We start from the raw sequence: 27155 nt of genomic DNA on the forward strand, positions 1-27155 counted from the left end.
AGTCATTGACCAGTGCACAGACTGGTGGGGCCCCTCCAGCTTCCAAATGTTATCTATAGCACAATCACTGGTTCACAGTTTTCACAGGCTGTAGTAAACTTTTAACAAACAATCCAAAAGTCCTCCAACATTTATAGAATAATGTTCATATTCATTTACACAGAGATGATCTTTCAAATACCAGATATTACTCATTACTTTTTTGACAAGATTTTATTTTATTTATTTAATCCATTTATATTAACAATGGCTTGGGAAGAGTTAGGGAAATCGTTTCACACAAGTGGTTCTGAAATGTTTCACAATGAGCACCACCTCAGAAAATATTTGGCCCTTGAAATTCCACCATTGTGACCATTAAACTAATGTAGCATAGGCCTACATAGGAAGGCAAATGAAATAAAGCTTTAACCAGTCTGTTCTCTCTCTAACTTCTTCTGTCAGCTTCTCGTCATCATGTGTAGAAATGACCTGATTAGCTGAGTAGTGTCACATGGGATAAGTTAAACTGAACGTGATTGGTCTGTGAGACTGTTCTACTTCATTTTGGGGTTCATTGTTCAGTTCTTCAATAGCTTAAAGGGATTGGCCACATTGAGGCCGTCTCATCACCACCTGTAGCTGCATATCCTTTTAGTCCATTGAGTCACACTGACGTTAACATTCTTTTACCTGCCTGTCCAGTTTTGTTTTCGACTGGTGAACAAGTTAATTCTCAAAGAACAACCGACAGCACTTCATTGCATGGGGAGACACTAGAGTTCTTTTTTTTTTTCCATTGGGAAGGAATTTCTGTTTCAAAACAAGTCAAGAAATTGTAATCTCTATGTAAGTAACTTTAGTCTGCAAAATGTAAATGTCTTGCATCAGAGTAATACAAGTTACACCCGTAATCTATTTTTAAAGTTTGTCTTCTAAGCCAGTAAAAGCACAGCTTTTAGTAAAGAAAATGTATAATGCATTCAGTTAATGGATCTGCACCTCCTGTTATTTGACTATATTTGATTTAGTTAATTTCAACTAAAGTTTGCTTTCTAATTCTTTATCCTTCCTCAGAGACATGGACCAGGGAAATGGTGAGAGAATAATTTTGCTTTATTTTTTAATATTTCCATTAAATATGTCATTAAGGTGAATAAGCTGCATTTATTTATTGAATGAGTAATAATTTCAAGTCACCCATATCAGTCATCCTAAAATATATCTTGTCAGATAAGTATCACTGACTTATTTCTTACTTGTTAAAGCAAGACTAGTATAAGAGCAATACAAAATTTGCCTGGGATAGCTGGTTTACAATCAGCTTATAGAGTAAAAGACTAATTATAATCAAATAAAACTTCCATTAGTGATGAAGAAAATGTTGCAATAGGTCAGATATTTATTTAATACATAGGGTGAGACAAGAAAGAAAACCCAGACTTTTAAACTTTGTTTTGCTTTCTGTTGTAATGCTAACTTTCCTATTGATAGTTCAGATTCTTGTGCACTTACCCAACAGGTTAGAAATGAAACATCTAGGTCAAATGTTCAGTCTTTTCTCTTCAGAGATAGTAAGTTGTGATTATTTCCTTGGCTTCCATTAGGTGTAGTCATTTCTACACAGAAAGCTACTTGATAATTTTGAATGGCTCACAAGGCGTCCGTAATTTATATCTATTAGTTTAGCCTCAAATGAAAATAACACTGATTCACTCAGTGTCATGATCAAGCTGCATTTGCTGTATATATGAAATCAGTTGCATATTAATTAAGTATGGTGACAAAAAAGAAAAGCTTTGGTGTTTTGTCTTCAGTTTCAGAAAACTGTTATATATTGTTAAATCTATCTTTAGGGTCGTGGAAAGTTTTCCGTGTCATTTTGGCCGGAAGAACAAATGGCGCTCATCGTTCAATTGTTCAGAAGCTTAAAGACATTGGCCAAACTGAGGAAACATCTACACAAGAAAGTGACTACTGTGTGATTTTCTGTCCTGTGGTTTCACGAGTTGGGACAGACATTGCTGAGGCCCTCAACAAAATACCATGTAAGGAAAAATAAAAGTGACTTTTTATAAATAATTTAAGTGATTTATATACAGGGACACATGTAGGATACAGGCCAAGAACCACATGTGGTGTTTATGTCCTACAGCATGAATTCAAGATCTAGTAACCCAGCCCATTTATTTAATCTCTTTTCTGAATCATCTGATCATGTTGTGTCTTTGTTTATAGTGGGTAAACGTGCAATTCTGGTGGTGATGCATCACACCTACAATCCACAACATGTTGTAGCTAAAAGCCGGAGTCAGGTGAACAACTCAAATGTGCATTTGACTGTGGATTGTCTGTTTTATGAGGACCAACTGCTTGACTGTGACCTCAATAATACCATGTGGAATGACATCCGGAGAACTCTTAGATCTCCAAATCACCAGGTAAGGATTTCACTTACTGATTTATTAATGGGCATACATGCAATAACTGATGTATGTGGTTTGGTATTTTCAATAAAGGTATTGCTCCTTATTTGTTTTTTTTCTTTCTTTCTTCCAGACCTCATCATTGCAAGGCTTCCAAAATTGTACGTGAGACTCTTACATTCATTCAGCTTCCCTAATAAGTCCGTATTTTCAAAAGAAAAGTTTGATTAGTTTGTTTTAGAGCTAAAGTGCATCTTTTTGCTATCTGAAAACAAAAATCACATAATTTTTCATGTAATTTAGCACAGTGGAACCCCGACTTATGAAATTAATTCGTTCCCGAGGGTCTTTCGTAAGTCGAAAATTTTCGTAAGTCGAAGCACCCTTTTTGAGTGAGGCGATGCTGAACAATAGGCCATAGGCTAAATGCTAACTAGAACAACAATACGTTGTTCAAGTGGAACAGCGAAGCGCAAGTACGGAAGCCAAGGGGTTGCCACATGATTCGGAAGGCATTGTGGACATTGTAGGCTCAGCCAATCAGAGCAAGCAGATTTCGTTACTCAGGCATTTTGCCGTAACACGGGCAAAAATATTGCCGTTCAGTGCCTTCGTAACTTGAATTTTTCGTGAAATGTGGTATTCGTAAGTCGGGGTTCCACTGTATTGTGAAAATTATTTATTCCTGTGAAAAAAAAATTACTTTGATGCCACTTTACTAAACGGCAACACAGTGGCCCAGTGGTTAGCATTGTTGCCTCACAGCAACAGGCTCCTGGATTTGAATCCACTGGTCACTGGGGCATTTCTGTGTGGCGTTTGATGCTCTCCCCATGTGTGCATTCATAGCCTCCAGCCCCCCAGCTGGAAACATATGCACTAACATGTGACAACACGCTTTGAATTGCAAATGATCAAAGATAACTTCTTACCCTCGTTTTTCTTTTTTGTTTTGTAGATTGGAGGAAACCTACCATAATATGGCTCATTATTGGTTTTTCTATAGCAGTGGTGATCATTGTGGTTATCGTGGCAGTCAGTGTGGAAATGCAAAAGAAGAAAGGACCTTGAGGTGTGCCATTAATGTGCCCCAACAAAACCAAAAAACCCCAACAAAAAAAATCTAATATCAGTATCAATTTACCAATATATTTTTTTTCTTGGAAGGATAAGAGATATGAGCTATGTAATCAGCAAAGGGTGTTGTTTTTTAAAGAATTGTTTGGAAAGACCAACTGTCTTTGATATTTTCCAATTGTAAATAACTTTCTTACCATAGGAACGATTTGTTTCTGTTTTGAATTTTGGCTTACTTTGTTAAATAAATAATGACACTATGTAATATATTGTATAGTGTAATCTAAGGTTGGATTTATCTTATTTTAAAATCTTCTAATAGCCAGATTACCTTTTAAAATGATGTCCATGTATGTATTGCATATTGTGTCTAGGTTTTAAGAAGATGTCTTTGTGGAAAATATTGAAAGAAAATAATTTTCACATTTTTCTGTAGTCTCAAGAGCAGATTCACATTATTTGGAACAAGGTAAACCAAAGTTCACAACAAAAGTTCTAACTATTAACTTACTATTACCATGTGTATTTTAACATGCATTTTCATTGTTTTTTTTAGTAAGTACTAATAAACTTTCTTCTCATTACTATTAATTTTATTTAATTCTAGCTTTTAAAAGCTTCTGAGTAGCTATACAATCCAACAATAAAAACCACCGAGGTTTTTCAAAGGTAGCACAATTATTCATGTAGACACAAGGAAAAGGCATAAAATTCTTGGAGAGAGTGAGTAGTGTGACTTTGATCACCAATTTCTACTACTTTATTGAGGAATCTTAAGCTGACTTGTACTCGAGTCCTCTGACAATTGGCAACTTGCATGTAACCTGGTGTAAAATATTGCCAGCAATTCAGCTCTTCTGATCTTTGTTTTCTTTCTTTCCACTTCATGACAGCTCTGCTCTGAGCAGTGGAGGTCTGAATGAGCAGGATTTGGTATCATGAGGGCGGGGGCTGGAAGGAAGGAAAGGGGATGGGGTGTTAAGGTCACGCCTCTGGCCTAAAAAGGCAAAGCAGAATACCAGTTGACGTGAGCCGATCTAAGAATAACTCAGGGCCTTGGGCTTAGAAATTGAAAACACACTATGAACGTAATAGGAAAAATTTGAATTCAGACTTTGAAAGTTTGCAACTGAATACTTTGAAAATACAAATACGCAGATTTGAGAGTTTATGATACAATTACATATTGTTTTAACACATGTGAAAGCACTATCCATACTGTGACCATGTGACTCCAACGGCAACATAGGCTGGTGGGATAAAGTTACATTGAAGCTCTCGCTCCTAGTCTCTTTCCTCTCTTTCCCTTCCATCATCCGTCAGTCCCTGTGCTCGGTCTAATTCTGTCTGAGCCAGTGGAGGTGTGGGTGGGGGGACAAGCTGCTCTATCTACAATCCCAGCCCTAAGCAGGCAAAGGGCAAAGACACGGGCCACGTTAACTTGGTCTCTGTCTGTCTCCCCAGCCTGATCCACTGGGACAGAAGTCAGCTTTCAAGACTTTCTAAACCAAGACTCATTAAAACTTTCTGATGCCTGGAAATATAGTGCAGGATTAAATCCTGAGAATGGACAAAGGGGTGTAGGGTTTCTGGTGGTGGCCTCTGGTTTAATTTTTTCATATTCCCATATATCACAAACCTTTTGGATGACGTTGCTGGATTGGAATTAAACACTGGGATTAAATTGTGCAGATGATCCAAGGATTTACCACAAGTATTTGTTTTCATGGCAACAAAATCTTCATAAAGGATTTAAGTTTTGTAACAGAATATTTATTTTGAAACCATGACCGAAGCAGCTGAAGGTAAAGTATCACCTTGGTTACTCTTTGAATTTCATTTCAACAACTTCTTGCCTAAAATATGCCTCTTATCATTTTATATGAAATTCTGCACTGTACGTCTGTTTTGCACACAGACCTTCTGATGTTGTGCTGAGTGGTGTGTAAGAGAATTTCATGATTAGAAGTATCTAAAAATATTCTGCTATCATGTATCTGCTATTTGTAATGCAGCTTCAGATCCCCATGACACCGACTGTGCAACACTGTTCCTGCTGTTGCATATCAGCTGATGTTGTGACACCATTTTACATGTTTTTGCCTGGCATAAAGAAAATGAGACAAGAGGATCTTTGAACAGACATTTGGCATTTGTGCACCGTCAAGTTCATAAGATGCCCACTAGTTTTAATTACTTCAAAACCATTCCTTGTCACTGTAGTATGACAGCTGGGTCTAAATACTACAGTACCAATGAGCCTCAGCAACACTGTGATAGAAAAGAAGACAGTCATGGGCTCTAATCTGGTGCAGTTTGTTTGGGCAATTTAAAATGCTTCATTGTTTTAGTTGACAAAAGATGGTACCACAGCTACTCAATTCAACACAGACACAGAATTGAAAATGAAGTAAAAACCATATTATTTAGCTCTAGTCCATCATTAGCAGCTAAATAGCAGCTATTAGCAGCAGTTCATTTCCCCACTGAAGATTTTAAGTAAATAAAGTCATTTGAGTCATCAAAGATAAATTGATGTTAAATGTTTCAACTTAATAGTAAATCAGGACAACAGTAATACTTTATGCTTATGAAATGACTATCCAAATCCATACTTTGAAGTCTATTCAGTATTCTATGTTGACTGAACTCACATTGTGAAATTCTTGGGAAAAAAATAACGCACTGTCCCAGTGAAAACTGTGGGCACAGTAAGCCAATCACTGCTACAGACATTTGTCTGTATGCAAGAAAGTGATTTGTACGAGTAAGTGGACTCCCAGTCTTGATAGGATGTTATCTTTGAGTTGACATGTGGATGTGTAAAAATAAAAAAAATATGGTTTTCTGACATATCCTATGTAAGGAAGCACATTTACAAATATAGCATCCGATGTTGCTGAGTGCTCTGGGATCGTGATGTTGTGGGAAAAAAACAAAAACAAAAAAAATGTCATTGTATGGTAGATGATTCCCCTGATTGTTCAGCAATTACAAAAGACCAGATAGCAAGACAAAAAACGTCAAATGTTAGACAAATATATGTAATTTTTTGGCAGGGCTAACCTTTGCAGCTCTATGAAAGGCCTTTTTCAAAGAGGAGATTTTGACAGACTACAGTAGGACAAACATACATATGTATGTTTGCTCTCAGCCTTTTTTTTTTTTTTTGCTCTCAGCCTTAAACCACAAAGAAAAGCAGCTAATCAGCTAAAAGCTGCTGTGTGGGTGTACACACACATACTTATGCTAATGAGATGATTATTGTTATTGAAATGACAGCTGAAATGACAGTATAAAGAGCTGATTATCTTCACGTTAAGAATTATGTTGGAAAAAACAAAACTATAATTTTATGGTCCACTTATGCTTTTCTCAAATAGTCAGTCACATTTTATGATGTTAATTAGTGGATGTAGATGAACATGACAAGTGCCAATGAAAGCCTTTTACATATGCTAAAAGCTTCAGGAAACTTTAGTATTTATTTGTCAAACTAATACTTCCAATAATCATGAACGAACATTCATGCTTTAAAATTCAGTTTCTTAGTGTCCACACTTTTTTTTAATGTTCTCATTCCTAATTATAGGAATTTACATGTTGCCCCTGCGGGTTCCCTCTGTGTACTCTGGCTTTCTCTCACCGTCCAAAGACAGAGTACACAGAGGGAACCCACTTTAAGTTAATAGGTGATTCTTAACTGGCCATGTGAGCATGAATGGGTCTGTGTCGATGTGTTATCCAAGTGAAAGAGTGTCACGCTGTCAAGGGTGTACCTTGCCTCTTTAATGCCTAGATTATTCCTAATATCTAAGCCATTAGGGTGTAATTATTACCAATGATATTAGGAATAATAAGATTATTTCCTAATTTAAATGCTTCTGTCAAGACAGCCAGTTATCTTATAATTATTTTTCTTTTTCAGAAGAAAATAAATTATGGAAAAAGGCTTAGTTACATTCCCCTTTGGAATCCTTTGGAATGGTGCTTCTTACAAGACTAAGAAGACCTGTATGTGTGAAAGACTGGAACAGCTAAGCATTTAGAAATGAAAAAAGAAAAGATTTGTATTGAAATATAACATACTCAGGTGCAACAATGCTTCTTTCAATTTCAGTCAGAAGAGTTTACAAAGAACTTGCTGTGGAGATGCTTCATAGTTGGGGAATTAATGTGATGGCTGTGAGGCAAAGCGGAGAAGTAGTCTCTCTGTCACTTTCAGTAAAATTAGACACCACTGGGTGGAAAGAATTCCAGTTGTTTAGTATACTTGTATACTAGTATACTGTTATTTTCCACATAAAGATTACAAATAATAGAGTCTGTAAACCAAGCAAACAACCTGTTTGCTTTCTCTGTTGTAATATTGAGAATTTGACACCTGAATGTTGTTGTAGGTTATGTTGGAATCAAATTTCTAACCTGATTTATAACACTTATCAGGCTCAACCATCCGGATGTTAAAAGGTCTCTGCTGTGTTTAGTTCAGTTCTGTGCACTCATTACTGAAATGTTATGACAACACTTCCCTGCATTCTGGCTCCACTAGCTTCTACTGACTGCTCTGAGCTCAGCTGTCATGGATACCCTGTGAGAGCAATGGCAGAAATGTCATCCACAGCATGGAGGCAGGTCAGCCATAAAAGGAGGAATCATACATGGATGGATGGTCACACCATTTAGAGTTGAGTTTTGAAAACAGTGGTCAAGGAAAATATCAAGTCCAAAGGGGAAGGACATATTCACATGCTATTAATGTTTTTATTTCCAGTACTAAATTCCAAAAATGGTCTTTATTGTCTTGCACGTGTTACAATGTCTGCATTGAGGGTTTTGTTAAAATAGGAGCTCACAGACTGGTAAAATGAATACATGAAACTGTTTAAAAAGATAGATAGAAAATAAAAGATAGACAAAATAGAAGTACAAGTACACAGGGATCTCTTGTCAAATTCATGATTAATTGTTTATAAGTTGGATTTGGCCACAGTGCTGAACTACACATCATCGGTGAACTGCAGTGCATGGTCAAATCTATCCATAAAAGCCTGGAAAAAAGAAGGAAGGCTCTCAAAGAATTACTATTGTCAATACACCTACAGTATAGCCAGTCAGAAGCCTGTGTGTCAGTTGAAGACTTTGGGCAGCTACAACTGCAGATTTACACCAAAAATTCTAACTTTGTAAAGATTTCTGAAATTATCAAGGCCTAATGTAGGCCATATTCAGTTAGTTGTTTCCATTGCTACAGAGAAAAGTATAAAGCAGGTTAAAGTTCTGTAACAGAGTAATTTGTATTATTAGTCTGTGAACTTTGGAATATTGCTACAAGACACTACATCAACCTCTAAACTACATAATTTGTGATCAAATATATCTAGCACTATTAAGATATCTATCCCATTTCTGAGTGCCCAGTTTGATTGTAGTGTGGTCACTAATTGTCCATATACTTTCAACTAGGCGTGTGGATAGACTGACAAACGCAGGACAAATATTATTTGAAAACAAAGATGTAGACATTCATAGCACAGGCAGTATTGCTGAAGGTTCTGTATCAGTGGTTATTAATATTACAGGTGGCAGGGGTTTTCCTGGCTTTGAACAGGCACTTGTGTGTGTGTGTGTTCCTGTCTAGCTATTTTTGTGAGGACCGAAATCTGCATTCTACTATACTTGTGAGAACCAACAGTCACTTGTGAGGACACACAACCTGGTCCTCACAAATTTGAAGGCATTTAAAGGCATTTTTAGGCTCAAAATGTGATTTTAGTGTCAGGGTTAAAATTAGGTTATGGTTAGGTATAGGGTAAGGGTTAGGGTTAGGCATTCATTTTTAATGGTTAGGGTTAGGGTAAGGGGCTAGGGAAAGCATTATGTCAATGAAGGTCCTCACTAAGATAGCTGAACGGGGTTGTGTGAGTGTGTGTGTGCGTGCGTGCGTGTAAGCTATTTTGCGATTTCTTGATAAAGAAAAATGTTGGTTAAACCATATAAATGGCCAATTATGGAATAGGTTAAAAATAGAACTCTATTATAATGTTGATGGCTGCTCTTTAGTGCTGACTGAAAACTTTGTGAGCAGAGAGAGAGTTGAAAAATCCTGGGTAGAGAAATGACTGCTATAAAATACGTCCATTGACATTTTAGAGAACATTTACTCGCAGTTTAAACTACAACTCAATGGTGTCATTACAGTCATCTCACAACAGGCTCCACAACTTGTTATTCATGTTTTGAAAAGACCAGTAAAAATCAAACACACACACACACCTCCCTCTAACCTAATTGCTCTATGTGTGTTTAGAGTCCTGCTAAGCTGTTTGAGTCAGCAGTAAGAGAGTATCCCACAGTAGCTGCCAACACTGAGCTGAAGAGAGTCAACAGGTGGTCTAAGCTTAATACACCCGCAGACATATGAACAACTGGATGGTGACTGGTGTTATGAGACAAAGCAAACTCTTTATGCTGCACTGTTGTATGAAGCAGAGCCCAAGCAAAACAATACATTAGAAAAAACATAAATGAAAACACACAAAAATCCAGATTAAGAAATCTACACTAACAACACTTGGTTAGTGAGTCTAAATAAACCATATGGGCATGGATGGTAACTGCTCACTTACAGGATAAACTAAAAGTATCCATCAATCATTCATCCACTTTCTTTCCACTTTCCACTTGAGGATGACATGGGAGCTGGAGCCTATCTCAACTGTCATAGGATGAAAGACCAATCTGAATTTAAACATTAACACTAACTGTGGCTGAATAATGAAAAACTAAGGCTAGTTAGTTTATTTTATACAGTGCTCAAGACATTTAAATGAACACTCTCAGAGTATAGAACCAAGTCAGTCCAATTTCTTGGCATATTGAGGTGGTCAGTTGGTCAGTTTAAGCTGATTAGGTGTCAATAAAAATGCCTACAGGTGTGCACAAGCGGCAACAATGACACAACCCCAAAACAGGAATAATTTTTTACTAGTTTTGCTAAGGTCAGTGTCACCACTGGTCACATGAGCTGATACCTAGACCCTACAGAGGTTGCATAGCTCCTCCAGGATGACATGTCAATACATGCCATTGCCAGAAAGTTTGGTTTGTCTTCCAGCTCTGTCTCAAGTACATGGAGGAGATTCCAAGAGACAGACAGTTACTCTAGGAGAGCTAAACAGGGTCGTAGAAGGTCCTTAACCCAGCAGCAGGACTGGTATCTGCTCTTTTGTACGAAGAGAAATAGGATGAGCACTGCCAGAGCTACAAAATGACACCCAGCAGATCACTGGTGTGAAACAGACTTTATGAGGGTGGCCTGAAGGCCCAATGTCCTCTAGTGAGTTATCGTCGGGATATCAAGGGACAAACAGACCTTCACAGGCAACAGCACCCTGATTGCCATTAGGTATCACCAATGTTAGATTCAATGCTCATGCAATGGGTTCTCCTGATGCACAGTAACGCCCGGCCTAATGTGGCAAGACTGCAGAAAGTGCCTAGCATAGGCACTGGCCCCCATGCTTGCCTGACCTAAATCCAAGAGAACACCTGTGGGACATTATGTTTTAGTCCATCTGATGCCACCATGTTGCACTTCAGCCTGTCTAGGAGCTCAGTAATACCCTGGTTCAGATCTGAGAGATCCCCCAGGACACCATACATCATCTCATTAGGTGCATGCTCTGACATTGTCAGAAACATATAGAAGCATGTGTTAGGCATAAGTCTACTCAGTACTGATTTGTGTTGCTTCACCGAAATTTCGTCAAAATGGACTAGCCTGCCATATCACTAGCAGCTAGGGCAACCGTGGCTCAAGAGTTGGGAGTTCGCCTTGTAATCGGAAGGTTGCCGGGTTCGAGCCCTGGCTCGGACAGTCTCGGTCCTTGTGTCCTTAGGCAAGACACTTCACCTACTGGTGTTGGGCCGATGGCGCGATATGGCAGCCTCGCTTCTGTCAGTCTACCCCAGGGCAGCTGTGGCTACGACTGTAGCTTGCCTCCACCAGTGTGTGAATGGGTGGATTACTGGGTGTGTAAAGCGCTTTGGGGTCCCTAGGCGGGACTAGTAAAAGCGCTATACAAATACAGGCCATTTATATCATTTTTTTAAATTTTGGTTTTTCAGGATGTTTTTTAAAGTCAGCATTCTGTAGTTTGACAATTTAGATCAAACAAGATGGCATTCTTTTATTTCTAACACATTACCCACTCCACATCAGTATCAACATCCAGGATGACTTTTGTCCCACTCATATCTGAATCGTACAGGACCGGAGCAAATCCAAACCTTCCTAGGGGACAGCCAAGGTAAACCATGAACACTTTGCTCTATGCTGGCCAACACACAGAGGCAACCATTCAATCTCACATTCAGACCTTTGGCCAAATTAGAATTGCTTGTTATACTTGCAAACAAAAAGCTTGGGACTGTGGGAGGAAGCTGGAGAAACCAGGCTCCCAGCCATTACTCTCTTTGTGCTGAAGTTTCACGACCAAAACTTTAAGACATCTGCACCAAAAATGCCATTTCAGCCAGTCAGACTGTTTTGTGCATCATTGTTTCCTTTATATAGGCTTACATTGCTTTGATCTTTGAAGATGTACATGCTAAGAAAAATAAATTTCCCTCAAATAGTTTAAACCTGAAGTACAGTAACAAAGTATTTGTACTTTTTTACTTCTCACCTCTGCTATAAGTGGCAAACCAGGCTGTAACTGCACCAACAGTAGCTCCTAGTGAAGAGTTTTTGTAATGTGTATTTAAATAAAGCAGTGGGTTTTGTTTTTATAGCTTCTGATTTTACTAATTTTCTTAGAATATTAGGGATAAAAAAAATTAAAAAGGTGCTGTGCATATTTTACTAACCAAAGTTTCTGATATTTTGTTCATTAGCACGAACATCGACCACTACAACCATGGTCCTCGATCACAAGAACGGAGACGCTGGGGCACCACCTCTGCGGGTGTTGAAGAAATCTTTTACAGATGACTTTTACTCTACTTTCAGCTCCCCGCTGGCCTGGATCTTGGTTCTGGCTCTTATCATTACTTGGTCTTGTGTGTTCGTCATTATGTTTGATCTAATGGACTACAAGACCATTTCAGGTACAGTATCAGCAGCCTTTCAGTTTCCTGTGGAGTTGAAAATGATATTTTGAGGGTACACTTGCTAATGCAGGAAGTCAATCAATGAACAACCAAATGGGACTGGTTTGACCAAAGCAGCTGCAATAACTGTATTCACTTTGGAGTGATAAAGAGGGAAATTTCTAAGCAGTATATGAGCAAATTAGAGAAATTATGTCTCATTACATAGGTTCACCTATAGTATGCTGTGCCAAATAACTAATCAGAATCAGAATCAGAATCAGAATCAGAATGGGGTTTATTGCCAAATGTTGAGCAGGTTTACAACATTAGGAAATTGCTGCGGTGCTTCAGTAATAACAAATAATTAAGCATGACCCTGAGAACCAGTATACTGTGAAGAATTTACTTTTTAACTTTAATGCAAATATACCTCATTATTTTTTATTCCACAATTAACTCATTTTTTTTCATACATTTATGTTTCATCTGTTATTATACATTATGTTTTGCTGCCAATATAGAGTTGAGTGTTGAAAGATGATGGCACACCCACACAACACAAGCTTGGTCTAGAAAAGTACTGGAGGTCATAAATTCTGGTGTCTGTTTGTGCAGGTAGGGCAGCGTTGTAGTTCTTCTCATTACAGGGAGCTCTCCAATCCAGGAGATGTAAGATGAGCCAAGAGCCAGACCAAGTCCCAAATAAGGGAAAAGCCAAGTCTAAACTACAGCTACTCCCTAACTTTTTAACCAATCGTGTTAATGTTCTGTTCATGTGTCTCATAATAAAAGTGTTTACTGTTTTGGTGTGATGCCCTTTGTCTGGTTGGCACGTGGTTTTAACCTCAACCTTCAACTGCTCTGTAAATTTTGAAAACTTATACTTTGAGTTTATTCGTCTTGTCTCATTAAAAAAAAAAAAAGGGAACCCAACAGTACCTGGGTGCCTTATCTGCACTAGGTCAAAGTTTTTATTGCAATCTATATTTGCATTTATTGTTTATTATTCAACTTTTTTCTTCAACAGGTCATAAGGTTTATCGTGAGATGAAGCTCATTTCATATTTACACAAACGATCTTTGGCATCTTAAACCAAAGATAAGGCTAGTTTAATAATAGCAACAACATGTACCTCAAGGTGTGTGAATATGTTGTTAATCTGGTTGGACGTGCCTTCAGTATTTATCATTTGTAAAATCTCATGAACCTTCATACCGCTATGAGTGAATGAGCTTCCATGGGAAGGACAAAAGATTATGCTGGTAAAGTCGTTTCACAGTTTTCCGATACTTCTGTTGTTTGAAGCATTTTTTTTAAACTCTGATTTTATTTGAATGCATTTACTTACCACACACTGTTAGATGTCTGCAATTATGAACAACTGGTATAAAGCTTGCTAGTTTAATTTCTTCATATGTTCATATGTAACAGTAACACCACCAAATAACAAGCATTGGGTCATTTTGTCATCACTATATTAAAAAGCAATGCTTGGAAATCTATTAATTTAAGCTGTGTTCTAACCCAACGCTCATACGCAAAAGAATCTGGGATAGTAGCAGCAGTAGTACCCAACCAATTTCCCCACTTCACAGTATTGTTAATCAATTATGTTTTTAACCCTCAATTCAACTTAAAATTGTGGCACTGACAATTTTACAGTGAAAAAAAAAATTCTGTCTAGTTTTTTAAAATTTATTTTTATTTCTACTCCAATGCCTTTACTTTAATTTTAGTTAATTTGTTCCGTTTTCAGTTTTTTGTTTTAGTTTAGTTTAAAATAACCTTAATGTCAACACAAATACTTCACCTTACACGACCCTTCCTTTCACTTTCACTTTCTTTGTTTTCCTTTGCTTCATCACTATACTTAAATTCTTTACTTATTGCCAATGTGTTTTTCATCCAACCAGGTCACCCACCCAGGAGGGTTTTTAAGGATTCAGGGCGTAGAGGCAAGGCACCATATCTGCTACCAAATCATCAGAACAGACACTTCTTCTAAGGGCACTAATAAAAACAGCTACTAACTCCCTAACATTGACTGGTAATGTTGGCTGTCAATGTTAGAAAGTCCTTTACAGCCTTGTTGGACCTGTAGAGGGATGATAAATTAGGCTAAAGGCTGCTTTTTGTCTATTACTGCATTCATGCTTGATTCTGTCTGTTTTCTAGGTGTTCAGTCATGTTAAGAGTAGTTTATAGTCAGAAGAGGTTCTATAAATGAAGTGGACTAATTCCTGCTCGGTTTCTTAGGTGGTATTTGTTGTGTTATTATTCAAAAAAATTAGAATATTTGTAAAAGTAACACATTTTCTGTTTCCAAAAATTATTTTGAATATTTGAAATTCAGGTATGCTTGATTTATTTACTGCAAGTATCAGTGTTCTCTGTCTACAGAGTAAGAAACTCAAGCTCTCCTGAAATCTTCGGATTTTAAACCAAACTGTGTTCCACTGCATTTCTGTTTTTCCTTTTTCCCAGTGCGTATTTTAGCTTTACTTGGTATAAATTCTGTTTGATTTCAAGTTAAACAAAATCTGATAAGGCTCATCTAGGTAATTCCAAAATGAACAATGTTTTGGTGGTATTTCCACTTGGAATGCAGGTCCCTCTTTCATCAAATTGGCTTGCAAACAAGTCAGAAAATTCAAGTCTTTTGAGTTTAATTGAATTTAGTTTGAAGGAATTTATTGTCAGATTCAAATACAGATGTTCAAACAAAGATAAACAAAAATATTTAAATATGAACAAAAGAAAAATAACCTATTAGCCTGACTTTTAAAACTATGAACACCAACTTGATGAAAGACAGTCAATACGATTTTTAAATGCTCTTTGCACAGCAATATGCTCTATATTTGCAGCCCTTTGTGATGGTTCAACTGGAATGTCGGTTACTGTTCTTTGTAATTGAAGATTGAAAAACTCCTGAAATGCAGATTTCTGCCTTTCAAGTTAAGCTCCTGTTGCCCCATCCCAGTTTGAACATCATGCTTTCTCATTTCCTCACTCTAGAGGAATGATAGCTTTGTCTGTATTGAGGAAATGTGACAATAAGAGTTGAGGAACTCTTAATTGTTGGGCTTGGTACAAAAACAAGCAGGTGAACAACTCCAGTCAAACTTCACGAGTAACTAAAACATCTTTTTGTTTGTGTGCCTGTATTCATGTTCATGCTCCATCAGGAGGCCTCAGCAAGATCAGCTCAGATCCCATGAAGGCGGTAAACGATGCCGTGGATGAATCATCAAACATAATCACAGGAATAGTGAAATTTGCTGCCAACTTAATTGCTCCAGACGACGATGAAGGTTCATGACTTTATGAACGTATTCAAATTCTGTGACTGCAATTTATCTGATGATATGCTAGTTTTCACTTTTCTCTCTTCTTCTCCAGGAACTCTCTATGCAGTCAGAAAAAAAGGTTTGTACTAATTCTGCTTTTGAGTGCATATCCCATTTAAATCATCCAGCTGTAAAATTTGAACTGAAAAGCCTTGCTTGCTGCTTTTTGGACTTCTTTTTCACTGTGCTGCTTTACATGTGTTGTTCTCTGCATTATATATTCTCTGGGGGGTTTAAGTGGACTTCTACCAACATAAACCCCCTCCAGGATAAGTAATTTCAACTGTCATTACGCATGAAAAATCAAAACTCTGAAATGGCAGTTTCTGGGGGCATGCTTCTGCTTTGACTAATGTGTTTCTTTACAATGAACAACACATGTACTGCAAGTTTTTTTTAATGTGTCTCTGAAAAAAAATAGATTTTTTTTTTCTAGAAGTTTTGATTTGTTGTATTAATAGAAGATACAACAGACGTCATTGCATAAGCTTCATATTTTACAGACATAGTTTACTGAATTATTTAAGTTTAAAGAAAGTTTGTTGGAAGGTATTCGTAGACATGCCTGAATAAAGATGCCAGCAGGGACAGAATCTTGTTTGCTGAAATGGTGTTATATCCAAGTTGACTATATCTATGAACCATCTCAAAGATTCAAGTTGGTTGGATGATGTGGATGATGAAGTGGAGGTGAAAAGTAAGAAAACAGAAGGTATTCAAAATTGATACATTTCTGAGAATGTTCTTATGAAACTTAATGAAATAATGATAAGTTCAGTTCTCACACCTAATAACAGACTAATGATGGAAACAAAAGAAAATCATAATAGTCAACTAAAAGCAGAATCTTACTTCTCTCCTTTTTTTAGTTGCACTGATTCAAGCAGCTCTTCTGATTGTAGGATTGTTTGCATCTAACTTGCAACCAACTGATGCTAATTGCCACAACTGAGCTTCTTAATTTCTACTAAATGTGTCTGTGAATTGGTATACTAATTGTACTAAGAGTGAAACATTTGGTTTTTAAATTCTTTAATTACATATATCATTTTTTTTCTGTGCTGCAGGAGAATTTCTACCATCACGAACTAAAGGTCTGTAACTCTCATTTTTACTTTGTTGCCAATTTTACTGCTAAATACTTCACTTAGATTAATGGAATACTTATCACGCCCATCACCGATATTAGGTTCTCCTTAATCCCCGTTTTCAGTGTAATTTTACTCCATGCCTTTACCTTTTTTTAAAAAAAAAAAGAACTGTGCCAAACCATGCATATGAGGCAGTGAACCATCTATCTGCACTACATTTACGGTTACGGACTTTTTCTTACAGACTTATTCTTCTCTTTCAGCAACAACTGCAGCCTTAGCTTACTTAAACTCTATGACTGAGTAAGGTCACTGCCTGTTAGGAATTCACTTTTCTGTTGCTGAAATAAATTCTCTCACACGTGGATTAAGTTACTAACCACAACAAACTGGCTAAATTAGTCTGATTCATTCATGTAGCAGCAGTTTGGCCGGTGTTACCTTGTTAAGTGAGGCAGTGGAGACGGGTACACAGCTGAGGGCTTACTGATTTGTAGCCTGCCTTTAGTGCTGCTCTTCCAGCTTTTTTTGGCCTTTGAGCATTTGAGCTAACACAATGTAGCCACTTCGTTGAGGTGCGCTCATGGGTGCACTAATTTACCCTACCCTGTGCCTTGACTTACAGGCTGGCCTGATTGAGTCACTGATGTTTATGCTTAACTAAATCCAGACTGAAAACTAAAACTAAGTGTGAAAATATATTTAAATATACTGAATTTTTTAAAATGCCTTCGAAAAAACCCCACAAGTCAAATGTACTGTGAAAGAAAGAGAGAGAAAGTGTTGTAATAGCTATTCTGAATTTCAATTTTGCACCTGACCAAGAACTACCATTTTGTAATGATCATAAACAAGCAGATTGTAAATAAACGAATAAAAACTCAGCTAAACCTAAACAATTTCAAATAATAACACTGAAACAAGCAAACTCTAACAAAAAGAAATGAAAAAATAAAAACTAATGAAAATATACAAAAAAATAACAATAGTTGCTTAAGCTTTAAGATAGTTTGTGTACAAAATTAATATATCACTGACTTTTACAAAGTTATTATTATTATTATTGACTCATTTTAATTATTTCTATTTTTATTATTGATATTTTAATAGACTAATTTTAACCATCATCACTTTTTGTCAGTATAGCAACGTCATAGTTATCATGAATCCATAGTAATGTGTAGTGAAAATCTAGCATCCCAATGGGTCACACTGATAAGTGTGACACTTGAATTTTACCATTTTTGTGTTAATACAATATTATTCAAAGAGAAATTGCGGGATTTTTACTTTTTACTGCTCTCTTAATTTGAATAACCCATTTAATTTTTTATAGTCATAGGAATGCAAGCACAAAAGCAACCACCAATGACTGAAGTTCTGGAGGATGAAGCGGGGGAGGGAGAGGCAGAGGGAGAAGAAGGAGATGAAGGAGAGGAGGCTGGGGAGGACGAAGAGGAGGAGGAAGAAGGGGAATATGAGGAAGAGGAGGAGGAGTATGGAGATGAATATGAGGAAGAGGAGGAGTATGATGAGGAGTATGGAGATGAATATGATGAAGAGGAGGAATATGAGGAGGAAGAAGAAGTAGATGAGGAGGATGAGGAATTGGAGGAGGAGGAGGAGGGGGAGGAGGAAGAGGCCAAAGGAGATGAAGAGCAGGAAGTCGAAGAACTGGAGGATGAGGAGAGGAGGAAGGAAGAACTGGAGGATGAGGAAGAGGAGGGGGAGGAGGAAGAGGCCAAAGGAGATGAAGAGCAGGAAGGCGAAGAACTGGAGGATGAGGAAGAGGAGGAAGGCAAAGAACTGGAGGATGAGGAAGAGGAGGAGGATGATGAAGTTTCTCCTGAACCCATTTCCACTTCTGAGGATGAAGAGTCGGCTGTATCTCCTGATTCTGAGTCCGATGTTCCTGTTGGGGTGACAGACAGTGACGAAGAGGTAACTTTACCCGATGAAGATGATGAAAAAGACAAAGAAGAACAGGATGAATATGAAACCAGTGATGATCAACTTCTTTCCAGTGAAGAGGAAGAGGGAGAGGACGAGCTGGAGGATGATGAAGAAGATGATGAAGACGATAGACTAGCTGAGGGTGTTACTGATAGTGATGATGTCATTGCAGAAGACACTAGCGATGACCTGGATCTTCCTCCTATTGTAGCTGGTAGTGAGGATGAGGAAGATATTGATCACAAACTGGCAGAGGAAGAAGATGAAGATGAAGAAGATCTTTCTCCACTTCCTGCTGAAGATGAAGACTTGGAAGAAGACATAAAAACTGTAGAAGACACAGACGAGGAGGAAGATGATGAGGAGCTGGACCAATCAGACGAGGACATCTCTGTTGCATCCTCCGAACACTTTGCAGATGATGAAGATGATGAAGATGATGAAGAAGACCTTAAAGATGATGACCTTGACCTGGACTTTGACAAAGATATCCTTGAAGACCTTAAACACAAAGATGCTCAAGACAAACCTGATGTCACTGAAGAGGGCATCCCTGATGATGACAAAGAGGAAGAGGAGGAGGAAGCTGGCATTCCTCCCTTTACGAGCACAGACAGCGGTGTCTTAGGTGATGAAGATGATGAGGATGACATTTCCTTTGAAACGGATGAGGACTCCACTGGAGAAACAATTCTGAGTGACTCTTATGACACAACTGATGATAAGGATGTTGATACAAGCTCTTTAGATGAGGAGGATAAAGAAGATGAGGATGAAGATGAAGAAGATGATGGTGTTAGTGAAATCTTGATGGCAGGTATTGTACAACTTTATTTTTTACATTTAGTTCTTATAAACACAAGAAGGATGGACAAAAATGAGCTAGAAGCAGCACAGGAAAGGTGATTCTTCATATTTCATGCTTTAAATACACAGTTGTCATAGTATATTGTGTTCTGTGTTTTTACAGCTGCTGCTGCAGGAACATTAACTGTCCAGGAGGAGGCAGCAAAGACTGATGAAGACCATGAAGAAGGGGATGAGCTCGAAGAGGCTGAAGATGAAGGGAAGACTGAAGACGCAGAAACAAAAGAAACAGGTTTGTATCAAACAGCTGTTGTGGTGCAAAGGATTCATAAATGTGTTCAATATTGTTTCTAAAACCTGTTAATGTGCAATGAAATCGAAATATATGTATTCCTGATAGTAGGAATAGAAGGCAACACTAATAATAATAATTTAAAAAGGTAGCATCTTATTAAAGGAGATGCAAATAAGACAAATAATAAGCAACAACAACATATTTATTAAAGAGTGGGCAGTATGTCAGGTGTGACTGTGAAATCTGTGACTTCGCACTGCCACCTACAGGTCAGTCAAACTTAGAGAAACAGATAAACTGGATTCAAAAGCATCAAAGCTATGTGTGTCATATTGGTTATATGGCCAGTAAATTTATAAGAAGTTTTGTTCATTAATTTTTCAAATTCTTTTGCAATTACCTCTACAAATATTGTTAATAGTATACCTTTTGTAGGCAGTAAAAAGCATCTATTTTATTTAAATGTTTTACCATTATACATTTATTTCTGCCCTAAGCAGGCAACACTATCAGTGCTTGTCCACCTTAAAAAATATGCAAGAGTGGAAAGATTGAGAGGCCAATTTACAGCTTATAAAAACACTGAAATGTCATTGGAATCTCTGTAGAAGGTGGTAAGTTTAAATTGACTGTAGCTTATTTTATTTCATCATACATATTGTTCCTGAAAGTCAAGAGTTTATCCTGCTCAAATTTCTTTAATTGCTTTGTTGCCCTTAACAGAGTAGAAAACCTCAAATCCTTTCGTTTTTTTCCTTGTTGTGTGACATGATTCTATGATAGAGCCACTTTCTGCTTTTACAGGCACCACCCGGCCTGCAGCTCCGGAGGAGAAGGATGAGGGCAAAGATGAAGAGCCAATTTCTAAACCTGAGAAATCTGTAGATGAACAAGAAGACAAGAAAGAGGAGTATGATGAAGACGAAGATGAGGATGAGAAGGCATCGGTGGATGTGATCAAACCTGTTCCTGGACCAGAGGAGGCAGCGCCAAAGACAGAGCCCACAGGTCAGAACCTGAGGAGAATTATAAATGCTTTGTCATATTTGTTTGTCAGGGTAACATTAATTTTATGCTTTGTGATTCCAGTGTGTCCCTGTATGCACTCTGCAAAGACCAAAGAGTCTCCAACTAAGACTGCTAAGGCAAAAGGTCTGTGATGGTTTCATAATGTCTGCTGTACATTTTTCTTATAACACAGTGTCAGTGAAAGACTGTGTGGTTGAATTTAAAGTACTGTTTTTTTAAAGTACCTAAGGTTTTTAAGTGAAATAAATGACATATAAAATAAGTTATTTTAATGAGGTGGAAACTGTATTATCTAATAACAGCATATGGCAATATATTAAAAAAAACCCTTGTGAGAAAACATTTAGCACATGTTTTATCTTATGCGATTACATTGTATCTAGACTTCTTTTATTTTCCTACAGCAGCAATTGTATTGATCATTTGTGCAAGTTTTAATTCATTCAGTAATTTGACAAAAAAACCAAATTGAGTTTTCTAACTTTCTAACTGTTTCAGATGCATACAGAATCATTTTTTAGTATTTTTTAGTCTTAAAAGCAGAAAAAATCCCATATATCATTTCAGTGTTCATATTCAACACACGTGAAACGCTTGTTTTTTTTCTGTTGAGGATTTATAGATCATATTGCATCATAATGCACCATCACTGTTCTCCACAAGATAAAAACTAAATATGTTCTTTGTGCAAGCTGTAGTTAAATTTTAATGTAAAGATGGTGCAACAGAGAGAATGTAGAATATGTGATGGTGCTCATAAGAAACTGGGTGTAACTTGGAACCCAAACATGTTTAACATTTAGATCATGTCTTTAAGTCTCTGTGTATCAACCAAGTGGATTGTTGTTGTTCTTTTTAAAGCCTTGTGTGACACAGAAAATAAAAATGCAACTCAATGTAAAACTTAAAAGTGATCCCATATGAGATTTGAGCTGGAGTCTCTTTGCTTTTCTTACCTCACAGTCAGGTGCATAAAAACAACTCTACTGTATAAATAATACATTATTTAGATGGAGGGTGTGATGATAATATCACATCTTATTGCATTGTGTCATATAAACAATACAAAAAAAGCATTTTAATAAAGGGTAGACATTATACTCATTTTTGTTTGATTCTTCCACTTTAATCAACATTTTTAAACTGTAGTTTATAAACGTTGATTATGCTGGAACATAAACCTGTATTCTGCAGATATGCATCATGTTGTGTGCTGCATGCAGTGTCATAAGTACGTAACTCTTCACAAGCCTCTGTGTTCCTCCTCCAGTTTGTAGCTTTAGCTTTGTTTATATTTTCAGATGCTCCCAAGAGAGTTTCTGCTGTGAGAAGGAGAAAAGGTAATGGTAAAAAAAACAAATAAAAAGTTCCTATTTATGATATACTCACTGACGTTACCTGCAAAACTCCCAAGAGACAAAGTTTAAGTCATTATTATGTTTTACAGTAACCTCCCATAAGCTCTACAGGGGAATAATTCAGGGAACAATATTATCTCACCCTGTAAAATTAGAATAATTTGCATCACTTGGATATGAAGTTGCAACTTTAATTAAGCTTTTTGATTCAGAGATAATTTATCAATTTTCTTTTTTTTATCCCTTATGTTCATTTTAAGATCGGGAAACTGTGAGGACTGTAAAGACTCTAAAGACAGCTGAAAAGCCCAAAAAGACAGGTAGCACTGATTCTTATGTTTATATGAATTTAATCTTTAAAATGATGCGCTTATTATTGTTTGCCTTTATTGTGATATTGTAATAAACACAGTCATGTCTTAATCAGCTCTTCCTAGAATCAGCCTGCCTCCGAAAATCACAAAGATCCGAAGATTTCCTCCTTTTCTGAAAGGTACTAAGATTTAATACACACATAAACTGGTCTCAATGTTAATCAGGAGAGAATTACTTTTTCACATATACGTTATGAATTTAAATATTTGTACCTTTTTCAATTCTAAAAAGCCAAGAAAGTAGATAAACCCAAGGCTTCCAAAACAAGTAAGCAATTACTTCCCCACTAATATGTCACATTCATGATCACTGTATTACAAAAGCAGAGCAAATTATGTTAGTCTATTTATAAAACTTCTTTTTTTTTTAATGTGACCTTGTTTATTCACAGAGACAAAGACCAAAAAGCAAGAACAGGTCACAGACTCTGGACAAGAAGGTATAAAACATTCATATTTTTCTCCTGATTTAAAAGAACATTTATACCAAAATATAAAAATAAGAATATGACTTTGTTTGTGTATTATTCCAGTAAACTGTTGCTTTGGATTATATGAATAATGCAAATGTGCACTGATGTTTTGCAGTTGGGCCTTGTAGACCTGCACCAGTTTATTGCCCGTCCCCACCTGGATGGTATGGTAAGCACAAGGATCTCCACAGTGCACTGAAATGTTGTCATATAGGCTGAATTAAAGACTTTACTGTGCACCAGCTTAAAGTTGGCTTTTTATCTTGCAGTTCATCACATAGTCACAGACAATCCTTACCCTCCTCCTACCATGTCAGGTATTCACTTTTTGGTACTGTTTGCAGTCACAGTTAAATCTCCGTTGCTCAATGACTTCTGCTGTAAGGTTAAAGGCGTATTTGTTTTTGTTTTCAGCTCCCTCTGCTCCTGTACTGACCGCCCACCCTGTCCATCCCGGAGCCCCACAGGGCATTTATCAGCAACAGCCTCCGCCAGCACCAATGCATCCACTGTACGCACAGTATCAACCATATCAGCCACCACTTCAGCCTGTGATGCCGCCTCCACCAGATCCAGTTCAGCCACTCCAGCCTGTACAGCCAGAAGCTGCAGAAGAAGAAGAAAAAGCTCCTGCCCAACCTGAGGTCCCGTCTCCAGCTGTTGAAGCTGAGCCTGCTGATGCTCCGGTTCAAGGTGAGAAGGATATGTCTATTTATTTTCTTTCTTCTTTTGAAATGGTTGTTTCTTGTTCTTGTTTTCTTGTTCTTTCTTGTTTTCAAGGTATTCATTTAAAAATATTTAAATGTACAGATTTTTTTTCTGCTCACCTTCCACAGGTTTTGGGAGGAAAATCACAAAAATCTGATCAAATAAATCAATGAGGCTTAAAAATATAGTGCAACTAATTAAACAGAGTTGTTGATAAGTAAATATTTGAATAAGGTGTGATAAATAAATGAATACATAAAAGCATAAATACATTTCACTTGAAAAAAACCCCACACTATCCTGAAAATCTTAAATTTTTCTGTGAAACTTTAATATAATTCAAATTATGCTACAAAGTAAATAAACCTACAACTGTTTCCCCTGAACCAGAGGCTGCTGAGGAGGACGTGATTGCTGTCTCCACAAAGAAAGGTACAAACTAAGAAGTTAAACTCTTGTGGAAAGTTGTGTTTATCACAATTACATCAGTGATAGTAATTAATGTCTTGTCATTTTCAGCAAAAAAATCAACAACAAAGGCTGCTGATTCAGACAAAGGTACTGTAGCGCTCTCCACATCCACTAAATACTTAATTTGCCAGCTAACTAGAATATCCACTGTAACAAACGACAGCTGCAGCACATAACAGTGATGTACAATAGCACTGTGTGCTATATGAATGCATTAATTAAAGAAAATTAACTTGGCATGGGCATTTCACTGCAATTATCCCCTCAGAGCCAGGAGCAGCCAAAGGGAAAACAAAGAAAGGTAATTCATGTATACAGCTGGATAATTTGGTGTTTCCACTGGTACACACTTCACATTGTTAGAAGTGATACACACAGTAATTATAGCTGTGCTTTGTTATAAATATTCATATATATTTAAACCTTTTTCCAAGATACAGATACCATAAATTCATGTATTTTTTCAGTGCTAGATGCTGCCGTTTTGAAAGACAAAACCAAAGCAGACACTGCAAAGAAAGGTGATCTGGTATCTATGGATCTATACTTTCTAATGCATTTTGATTGCCTTTAAAAGTGTAATGTTCTTCTTATGTGTTTGTTACTTCAGTGGCAGCTGCTAAAAAAGAGAAAATCAGAATTCATGCAGGGGCAAAAACAGGTAAAATATCCTTTATTGTTGTTATTGAGACATATAAATGATGAAAATTAAACATTATATATTTAATTCTGTTGTATTTTGTTCCAATTTGTTTGCATAGATCCATCTGCAAAACATAAAACTAAAAGTGCTGCAGCTCCTAAGAAAGGTAAACATGATTAGACGTTAGGATCTCATCAAATTTGTAATATTTAAAAAAAATCAAATGCCGTCCAACACATTTCTCTTTCATGTGAAGTAGAAGTTAATAGTTGACTGAGAAAACAAATTATTCAGGCTGCTAATCACGAGTTTTTCCTCATTACGTTAGAGCCTGCGGCTGAAAGACAGAAGAGGAAATCAGCCTCTGAAAAGACAGGTGACGGCACTCACTGACATTCATTAATTTGCATAAAGCCAATCATAATTCATGAAAGATGATTGGGAACTAATTGTTTCTGTTCCCTTCAAAAGCGGCACCTATCAGGAGCAAAGTGAAGGCATCGACAGCAAAGACAGGTAAAACTCAGACCGTGCATGAGTTCACGAAAATTTGATTTTCTTCTCGGTTGAAGATCTTTTTTTTAATCATCAACTTTAGCCCAGTTACCCCTGCATTATAATTTCTGTTTATTAAGATGATTTGGTTCGGTTCAAATTCATATCAAACAGATCCAGAACCACGTCCACAGCCACTCAGACTGAGACCGAGACTTGACATTGGCAGGAGGGCAAATGTAACCTCTGAAGCCCACGAGGAGAAACCTGCCAGATCTGAACCAGGTCTGTGTTTCTTTCATGAGGGCCCTAAAAATATCTAGCTTTCCTAAAACTTGTAGTTCTTTACTATTTTTTTGTTTTTGTAGCCAAGACAAGATCAAAATTATTGGCAGCAAAGAAAAGTAAGTTTATATTTTAATGTGGCAATAATTTTCCCTAAAGCTTAGCTTATTTACAGCATGCTAGCAGCACTTTGAGACTGCACAATAGTCCTTTTAACCCATTAGTATGCTAACATGCCAGTAGTGACCAGGTGTCCCACTTGTGGGACCGCGCAACATTTCTATCCCTTCTCCCTCTCTCCCAAATTTAAATTAATTTTCAATACTCAACATTACAGGTCAGATTTACTACACCGCCAACTCTGATCTCCAGATGTAAACTTCACAACTGTCTAAAATATGATTGTTATTTCTTGGAGTACGATATTAGCACTGCACTGTGCCAGTGTCCTAATGCTAGTGCATAATCTGCCAGAATGACAGAACACATTGTGTATATTCAGCTAAGACTAGATTATTTATCATTATTAGAGTTACAGTCATTAAGCCACAGAATAAAGAACTGGGCAAACTTGTTTTTCTGATAAAAAAAACCCCAAACAAAACAAAACATTTTTTAGTTTATGTTTATGAATAAATAAATACTGTAATTGTCTTGAGATGATTGTTGCTTGTATTTGGACAACTCTCAGAAACAAATATGTCTACCTTATGCTTTTCCTGAAGGATTTCCAAAATTAGTGGGAAAGTTAGGGCTTTGACCTTTTGGTTTCACAAAACTGTTGGTTTCACAAAAACAGGGGATTTGAAAAGCCAGCAGCATTCATCTTTTAGTCTCTGGAGACCACTGAGATACATACAAATATCCTTGAAGTAGCCCTCAGCTGTTTCAAGCCATCTTTGTTACCTTGTTAAAAACAGGAAAATCTAACAAGCTGTCTTTCTTGCCTTTACTTTCAGCTCTGTAAAAGTTGTATTCTTTAAATTTGAACCACAAAGTCTTATAACCAGTCTGAATGTACACCCTTTTGATAAATTGGAAGGCAAATTAACTATGGTGGAATTCATGCCGAGAGTAAAACACCTCTGAAAAATGGCTTTTAATTAGGGGATGGAAATGAAGAATTTCTAAACTGCAGTCATGCCTCATTCTGAAAGAGTCTAATGTTCACATTCACTATTAGTATTCATGTCCATCCATGTTTCTCAGAAGCTAAACTGATCAAGTGAAACACAGGAAGAGAA

General features: G+C 37.0%; 1 protein-coding gene across 4 annotated transcripts in view; it reads left to right on the plus strand.

Moving 5' to 3' along the window:
• The first annotated feature begins 319 nt into the window (after nucleotides 1–319).
• LOC102290590 (triadin) overlaps nucleotides 320–27155 on the plus strand; it is a 35486-nt gene continuing 8650 nt past the window's right edge. The window contains exons 1-34 of one of the 4 annotated variants that reach the window (XM_042215103.1): nucleotides 320–828; nucleotides 1057–1076; nucleotides 1836–2027; nucleotides 2218–2420; nucleotides 2539–2566; nucleotides 3364–5287; nucleotides 9793–9872; nucleotides 12381–12593; nucleotides 14493–14534; nucleotides 15768–15893; nucleotides 15982–16008; nucleotides 16997–17023; nucleotides 18357–19790; nucleotides 19944–20072; nucleotides 20880–21083; nucleotides 21165–21227; nucleotides 22406–22444; nucleotides 22723–22782; nucleotides 22890–22955; nucleotides 23069–23104; nucleotides 23229–23276; nucleotides 23425–23478; nucleotides 23579–23626; nucleotides 23724–24002; nucleotides 24408–24449; nucleotides 24537–24575; nucleotides 24757–24789; nucleotides 24956–25009; nucleotides 25099–25149; nucleotides 25250–25297; nucleotides 25460–25507; nucleotides 25603–25647; nucleotides 25801–25911; nucleotides 25995–26030. In XM_042215103.1, coding sequence (XP_042071037.1) covers nucleotides 12404–12593; nucleotides 14493–14534; nucleotides 15768–15893; nucleotides 15982–16008; nucleotides 16997–17023; nucleotides 18357–19790; nucleotides 19944–20072; nucleotides 20880–21083; nucleotides 21165–21227; nucleotides 22406–22444; nucleotides 22723–22782; nucleotides 22890–22955; nucleotides 23069–23104; nucleotides 23229–23276; nucleotides 23425–23478; nucleotides 23579–23626; nucleotides 23724–24002; nucleotides 24408–24449; nucleotides 24537–24575; nucleotides 24757–24789; nucleotides 24956–25009; nucleotides 25099–25149; nucleotides 25250–25297; nucleotides 25460–25507; nucleotides 25603–25647; nucleotides 25801–25911; nucleotides 25995–26030 — 3379 coding nt within the window. In that variant the 5' untranslated portion in view covers nucleotides 320–828; nucleotides 1057–1076; nucleotides 1836–2027; ... (3 more) ...; nucleotides 9793–9872; nucleotides 12381–12403. The remainder of the gene's footprint in view (nucleotides 829–1056; nucleotides 1077–1835; nucleotides 2028–2217; nucleotides 2421–2538; nucleotides 2567–3363; nucleotides 5288–9792; nucleotides 9873–12380; nucleotides 12594–14492; nucleotides 14535–15767; nucleotides 15894–15981; nucleotides 16009–16996; nucleotides 17024–18356; nucleotides 19791–19943; nucleotides 20073–20879; nucleotides 21084–21164; nucleotides 21228–22405; nucleotides 22445–22722; nucleotides 22783–22889; nucleotides 22956–23068; nucleotides 23105–23228; nucleotides 23277–23424; nucleotides 23479–23578; nucleotides 23627–23723; nucleotides 24003–24407; nucleotides 24450–24536; nucleotides 24576–24756; nucleotides 24790–24955; nucleotides 25010–25098; nucleotides 25150–25249; nucleotides 25298–25459; nucleotides 25508–25602; nucleotides 25648–25800; nucleotides 25912–25994; nucleotides 26031–27155) is intronic. The other 3 variants (XM_042215100.1, XM_042215102.1, XM_042215101.1) reach the window with 3 other exon arrangements.

This window comes from Haplochromis burtoni, unplaced genomic scaffold, assembly GCF_018398535.1.
Source record: "Haplochromis burtoni strain Fernald_Lab_line unplaced genomic scaffold, NCSU_Asbu1 Contig_659, whole genome shotgun sequence".
In the NCBI taxonomy this organism is placed as follows: Eukaryota; Metazoa; Chordata; class Actinopteri; order Cichliformes; family Cichlidae; genus Haplochromis; species Haplochromis burtoni.